Source organism: Rhincodon typus, chromosome 28, assembly GCF_021869965.1.
Source record: "Rhincodon typus isolate 14 chromosome 28, sRhiTyp1.1, whole genome shotgun sequence".
NCBI classification, from domain to species: Eukaryota; Metazoa; Chordata; class Chondrichthyes; order Orectolobiformes; family Rhincodontidae; genus Rhincodon; species Rhincodon typus.
The window spans coordinates 2,152,773-2,160,601 of NC_063359.1; the positions used below are offsets into that span (position 1 = coordinate 2,152,773).

Sequence of the window (7,829 nt, forward strand, 5' to 3'; positions counted from 1 at the left end):
CAAATCATTTATATAAAATGACAAAATCAGTGGACCCAAGACCAATCCTTGCAGCACACCGCTGGTCACAGGCCTCCAGTCTTGAAAAATAACTCTCTACCACCACCCTCTGTCTCCTACCTTCAAGCCAATTTTGTATCCAATTGGCTAGCTCCACCTGTATTCCATGTGATCTAACCTTGCTAACCAGTCTACCATGCGGAATGTACTTGAATGCCTTGCTGAAGTCGATTTATAGACAATATCTATCGCTCTGCCCTCATCAGTCCTCTTTGTCATCTCTTCAAAAAGCTCAATCAAGTTAGCGAGACACTATTTCCCACGCACAAAACCATGTTGACCATCCCTAATCAGTCCTTGCCTTTCCAAATGCATGTAAATCCTGTCCCTCAGAATCCCCTCCAATAACTTACCCACTACTGACATAGACTGGTGAGCCTAACAGTTCCCTGGCTTTTCCTTACCACCTTTCTTAAGTAATGGCACCACATTAGCCAGCCTCCAGTCTTCCAGCACCTCACCCGTGGCTGTCAATGATACAAATATCTCTGCTGGGTGCCTCACAATTTCTTCCCTATGTTCCCACAAAGTTCTGGGGTACACATAATCGGGTCCCAGAGAATTATTTAGCTTCAAGTGTTTTATACCTCCAGCGTCACCTCTTCTGTAGTATGGGCACTTTCAAAGACATCACTATTTATTTCCCATGTTCCCTCGCTTCCTTGTCCTTCTCCACAGTAAATACTAACAATGAAATATTCGTATCTCACCCATCTCCTGCGATTGCATACATTGACAGCCTTGTTGATGTTTAAGGGGCCCTGTTCTCTCCCTAGTTATTATTTTGCTGTTAATGTATTTGTAGAATCTCTTTAGATTCTCCTTAACTCTATTTGTCAAAGCTATTTCATGTCCCCTTTATGCCCTCCTGATTTCCCTCTTCAGTATACTCCTACTGCCCTTACACTCACTCAATCACAACTGTCTATATTTGACATTATGCCTCCTCCTTTTTTCTTGACTAAAGCCTCAATTTTTCTCGTCATCCAGCATTCCCTACACTTACCAGCCTTGCCCTTCGTACTAACAGGAGCATACTGACTCTGAAATCTCATTATTTCATTTTTGAAGGCCTCCCACTTTCCAACCACCCCTTTATCTGCAAACAGCCTCCCTCGATCAACTTTTGAATGTTCCTGCTTAATACTGTGAAAATTAGCCTTACTCCAGTTGAGAACTTTACGTTTTAGATCAGCTCTGTCCTTTTCCATAACTATTTTAAAACCAATATAATTATGATTATTGCCCTAAAGTGCTCCCCCACTGACACATCAGTCATCTGCCCTGCCTTATTTCTCAAGAGAAGGTAAAGCTTTGCTCCTTCTCTAGTAGGTATGTCCACATTTTGAATAAGAAAATTTTCTTGCACATGTTTAACAAATTTCTCTCCATCTTAGCACTTAACACTATGGCAATCCCAGTTTCTGTTTGGAAAGTTAAAATCCCCTACTGTTTACAACCCTATTATTCTTACAGATATCTGAGATCTCCTTACATATGTGCTTCTCAATTTTCCCTGCCTATTGTACAATCCCAATAATGTAGTGGTTTTATAGGATCCAGTGACTTTCTCTACTGAGAATTATTGCATTCTCTTGAGAACTGTTCGATTTTGAAATCGAACATGATGAAGTCCATAAAATAAATTTGCTCAGATGAGGAGATTAGACACGATGTGTTACTGCAGAACTAAAGCTGAGGTTTGTTGAATGTGTGCATCTACAGATACCTGGACTCTGGACGAGCTCAGTGATGCACTTAAAGTTCCTGTCGTTGCGCTGCGAAGGAAGATTGCTCTTTGGCAGCAGCAGGGGGTCTTAAAAGAGGATCCCACAGACACATTTACAGTGATTGAGGAGGAACAGAAAGATCAGCAGGAGAAAATGGTTTTAATTGATAGTGATGAAGAAGGAGACTCTGCTATGGCTTCCCAGGCTGATCAGAAAGAGGAGGAATTGCAGGTACAACTGTTTTAGTAAGTTATATTATGATACATTGCATGTGAGTAACTTGGTAGTCTTGTAGCCTTTGCTAAAATGGTCGAGGTTAATACTATATCTCCTTTACTATACATGGCATTGAGGTAATTGCAAAATCCCTGAAAAACATCTTAGCAATATAGAAATGCAGTGGACACATCAGTACCCATCCTGATACCACCATGTTAATGGCTATTCTTTGACCTCGTGTGTGTGGGCCTCGTGAAAATGGGACTAATGTCTCTCATATCTGAGAAATAAAGAAAGGTTGGTATTTACCTGGTGCTTTTTTACAGCATCAAGATGTCCCAAAAAACACTTAAAGCCTGAGAAGTACTTTTGAAGCACACTCACTAATGTAGGAAACATGCCAGCCAATTTTCACACATTCAGATCCCACAAGAGCATCATGGTGATGACGAGGTAGTAGTGATATAGTTGAGAGATTAATTTTTGTTAGCTAGGACACTTCTCCTCTTCATAATAGTGCCACTTGGCATGGCAGCTGGCACACCCTGTTTCAGCTAAAACATGAGGCCCTGGCGGCAAATAGCTGGATGAAATACAATGCTGTGGTACTGGATTTTCAGAAAGAGTCCTCAGTTTGACGAGTGCTTCTGGTATGACATGTTTTGGTACGTTATTTAAATGAAGCTGGCTAATTTGTGTTTCGCAGCTTTTCTGGACATACATCCAAGGTATGCTGACCAATCTAGAGAGCTTACCACTAGAGCGTATTCACACCATGCTCAAGATGTTTGTGATGACGGGCCCAGTAATGGCTGAGATTGATATGCAAGAGCTTCAAGCATTCTTGCAGAAGAAAGTAAAGGACCACCAACTAGTCTATTCTGGTGGAGTGTACCGGCTTCCCAAATCTAACTGCTGAATCGGGATCCTTGCTCAGAAAGGTAACTTATACGGTCTTTGTTTTCTGTTGGTTTTGAACATCTGAGCTGTGACTCTTAATACTAAAAGACAGCAATATTGATCCATGGGCTGTCATGATTTCCAGATAAATCAGCTTAGACTGCAGCTTTGGAAGCTGTCACTTCATGCAGTATAGTTGCCCTTCTGTCGCTAACATCAACCCCATATTCAAAGCACAGAAAATCCTGTTTTTAAGTCATGCTGTTATTACATCTGTGTGTATTCATATTAACAAGTTCCATTGTTTCATGCTGGGTCTGACGAGCCAATCAGCCCCATTTTGGAGCAGCCTGTTCCTCACTCCACCCTTCTTCTGTCTCAGCCTCCTAGCTTGTGGCCTTTCCTGCTCTGTGACCTGATGGATGGCTGCTGGGTCTCAAAGGCTATCCTTTGAAGAAGTAGCTCAAGTCAGCTGTTGGAGGTGCCAGTGCTAAATCTGAGAGTCATGGCATGGTCAGGTCCACCAATGGTCTGCTCAAAATGCCTTCACTAATCTGGCAGCTCTCTCCAGTACATGACTTTGAGAGTGTCCCTTGTTTGTAGGTGTTTGCTGTAGACTCCATAGGGTGCAATAGGATTGGGATCCTCTATCTGAGGAATAGTAACAATGTCCAATCGTTTTTGCTGAGTAGGAGCGGGATCCAGCAAAAGCCGTGCTCAGGAGCATCTCATTCGGCGTGAGACCAGGGAGGCTTTAATCTTGTGATGACTCCAGTCATTCATTCCATCAAAACATCCCATGTTATCTGGCCACTGTTTCCTCCTCCTTCCTTCCTTACCACAAGAAAGCTAATTATCATCTCTGACAATCTCAAATGTCGAAATTAAGACATTCAAACACGATCATCCATAGAATCTCTTGATGTCCTCTTGCACACAGTAAATAAACTGGTTCTCTTTGGGATGTTCAAGCAAAACAACATTTATTTACATACAATTTCAGTAGCATTTACAAATAATACAAATCATAAATGTACTCAATGTGGATGGGGGTTCATTGATTCTTTTCAGAACACGACAGCGTGGTGCTATCCTTTTGCTGCCTGCAGCAATGGAAACAGGCTACTGACCCTTAGGCCCCCTTGTCTGCAATTTGGCAGACATACTCCGAGGCTCCTGCATCCCTTTGAGTTGTACCTTTTTATGTTGTTTTTCCCCTTTACCTCTTACCTCTCACCTGACATAGGATTGAGCCATACACTCTGTGGAGTGGATCTTCACAGCACTTATTGCTTGGATGGATTCCTCCAAGATCTGCGCTAGAATACACAATCCCTTTAACATTTCACACTTGCCGACAACTGTAGAGGCTTGTCATCCATTAGGATTTGACAACTGGCTCACATCCAGCACTCCTCTGCTGCCAGAGTCCTGCTTCATCTCAGTTTCCAGCAGCTGCAGGTCTAACTATGATGTGCCTTCATTTGTTTCTAATTCCCCTCAGTCCGAAGCTCACTTCCCTACTAAAGTGCTATGATCTGTGCTGAGTGCAGAGCAAGTATGTGAGACACTGAGGCTTCCCCTTCTTCCTCAGAGGCTATTATAAGACCCCCCAGAAGTACCAACAGCAACCGAGTTTGTACAGAGACATAAATAAAGAAGGTAAAGGCTAGCTTCTACCTTTTGGGATGAACTCACAGAGACAGTCTTCCATATGGGCTACAATGCAAGCATTGAGATGTTACTTTTTTATTTGTACTTCACAGTTTCCAATATGCAATCATTCTTTCCTCCCCAAGGCAGGAGAACCTTCAAGAAAACAAAGCATCAATGCCTCATTCCTGACAACATACTAGACATCATGCGTACTTCTCTAAGCATTCCTAACTAATGTCTCTTTTTCAATTGGAAATGATGCCCCTTGCAATCCCACCCCAAGGTCCTCCTTCCTACTTCACCTCATCATTGGACTGGTGCCACCCATCCACCATGAGGCTTCAGCATCTTGTCATGTATAGGTGTTACAATGGCCAGTTTGGCGCACAGCCTGCAGTCTGCTTCTCTTACTGGCATTGTGCACCCTCTTCTCCTGTGCTTTAAAATGAGGCTTTGTAATGATTCTGAAACTCCTGCACAATTATTCCTTCACATGTATGATCTGTGAGAATTCCGCAGGCTGCACTCTGTGCACAATGATTAGCATCCAACAGACACCACCATAGGTTCGGGCCATTTACAGTGGCATATGTGCCTCATGTCACATCCATTTTCTTTTAAATACACAGGGTAATGTCTTCGTGGAGTCTTCCCGAAACTTTATATTGATGCAGCTCTGGAACGGAGTCTCTTTCACACACATCTTAGCGATTTCAGCACTGAATCCAGGTTGTCAGACACTGTCATTCTGTCCAGGATACTTTAATCAAACTGGGAGGTCTTTCTGTGTGTTATCACCTGTATCAAGATCCTGACTGATCATCAACTGATATGTTCATTAAAGTATACTTCTTTCAAAATAAGTGCTTACCTCTGTAAATAGTAAAATGAAGCACAAGAATCAACAAACCTTAAAAGTTCTGTATAACGTGAGTTTATTCACAACCAGAAGGTGAACAGTCAGTCACCCTTCGTAAAAAATACCTTTGGATAGAGTCTAAAGGTTTTTAACCAATTCATTATAGTTGATCCTATTGTTATGTGTAAGCTGCTTACCAGTGAACTTAAAGGTATTGGATCATTTCAGCGATGTGCAGATTAGAGCTTTTATCCTCACATCCATATCCAGAACCTGCAGCCCTTCTTAGTTTTCAAAATTAATGCTTCTGGTAGGTATTTTCCAACCCATTTAACCAAATGTCATAGTAATTAAAAAGGAAGGTATATGTTTCATGTTAATGACGGATATCCTGGAAACTGAGTCTTTACATATAATTGCATCACATCCATACAGTGGAGGAAAAATAATTGCTTTTCATCAAAATAAAATAAGTATTCATTCTTGGGTGCAAAATATTCATTTTATAATTGAATAGACAGCTTTCTGCATACTAATTTTATTTTCTTCCTTCACTAGATTGGTGGAGCTGATCTATGATTGAACTTGTGGCTTTCTTCCTGCTGTGATCTATGATCCAGAGCCATAACTTTGAAGGAATATTGATGCAACAGCAGTGTCCACTCAGCAGTAACTACAAGAAATTTAATTGTCTTAATAACTAAGATTCACCTGAATTCTTCTACACCAGAGACCTGTGGCAGAAATCCTGAAATTCTTTGTATAGATGCAGCTCCATAATGAACCTCTCTTTGGTAGGGAGTGAGATAACAACTTGTGGTGGAGACATGAGACATTTGTAAAGTGTACCTGAATTCTGAGGTACAAAATCCCGCAGGCACACAGGAGTAGATTTTCCACAGTAAGTAAATCCTATTGGTCTGACGGTTCACAGACAATCTTTACTGTCACCCCCTATGATCGTGAGTGAGCAATGTCAATCCATTAGTGATAACTGATATGCATTTGAGGCTTGGTTTGCAAATTCTTTTAATGTTACACTTGTACACTGTTTAGAATTACATTTCTGTTTAGAGATGGCTGTTTTGTTCTTGCCCAAAAGATCTAATAGATTTTGGCCTTTCCTCACTTTGTGATTATCCTATGAGAAGGGCATTTTTTCTACTTTTCCTGTTAAAATATTTTAAAATTTAGCACCTCTGCCTAAAACTTGACTTGCACTTATCAGGTACTTGGGAGTGGCATATACTCCTGGGATCTTGACTGTCTTTAAATTGAGGAGGGAAATAATTGAACTGCCATTTATCCAAAGCTTTAGTTATGATCATCTTTAAAGAATGGACTTAGACTCCGTGGATTGGTTCCAATCTGTGTTGTGATTCTGCACTAAAACTTTGTAGCCTTGTAACTAATTCAGGTTAATAACAGGAAGTTACAGATTCTCAGCCAGTGGGAACAGTTGCAGACAGTTGACAAGACTGACAAGAGACAGAAACTGAACTGTAACTCAGCAAACACACTGCACCTTGAGTTATTCGTAAACTGTGAGGGTGGCGGTGGTGGTGGTGGTGGTGGCGGCAGCGAGGTAGAGAGGAGGAAATGAAATTCCTATCAGCTTATTTAGCAAAGATACCAATGTGTTTACAATTGATGCTTATTTTCTCTATTTCACTTTACACGATGAATTGCTTATTTAAAAGATCTATGGATGCTGCATGTTTCAGTGTAATCAGCAGAATGTGCTATGTATTTTACACTATGTTGTGAGCATTGAATTGTGTTCTGACTAGGACAACAGTAACCAAAAACAGTGATGATATGTTTTCATCCCTTACTGGCTGAGGAATTATGATTTCTCATGATCCTGATTAAAATATACATAATTATTTGTTTTAAGAGTTCATTTGTACTTGAATACTGACTTGTTTGCTGGATAATGTACTATTATATTGGTCTTGTTCCCTACCAAGTTTTAAGGAAGATTCATCCACAGTTGGTATTCTTTTTTTTTTAGTTTCCATTTTCTATTCTATACTGAACAGTGTGCATTGAAATGTGATGAATGCTAAGGAAATCTCACATATATGGGATTGGGAAATCTTCATTTTTTGGAATATTTGCTACTTCTAATTAATGCCATCAGTTTTACTCCCTCTCATGCTTTTTTCCTCTCTCTTCCACCTCTCTGTGTCTCTCTCTCTTTCTCTCTGTCTATATATCTCCCTGTTTTATATCATTCTGTCAAGATAAGTGATTGAGCAAGTCCTAGACCTTTTTAACAGAGTGCATTGCCTTGTTCTACACCCTTTAGCATGAAGATATTTGTATTAACCTACCTTTAACTATTTCTGTGATTATATTCTGTCATGCCATGTTGCAGTCCAGTGGAAACATACTGTTGTAAG

General features: G+C 40.6%; 1 protein-coding gene across 1 annotated transcript in view; it reads left to right on the plus strand.

Annotated features, from left to right (window-relative positions):
- The window catches only part of anapc2 (anaphase promoting complex subunit 2), a 45,757-nt gene extending 38,435 nt beyond the window's left edge, over positions 1-7,322 (plus strand). The window contains exons 12-14 of the mRNA XM_020514304.2: positions 1,786-2,021; positions 2,716-2,950; positions 5,983-7,322. Of these exons, the coding sequence (XP_020369893.2) occupies positions 1,786-2,021; positions 2,716-2,928 (449 nt within the window). The 3' untranslated portion in view covers positions 2,929-2,950; positions 5,983-7,322. The remainder of the gene's footprint in view (positions 1-1,785; positions 2,022-2,715; positions 2,951-5,982) is intronic.
- The last annotated feature ends 507 nt before the right edge of the window (positions 7,323-7,829 follow it).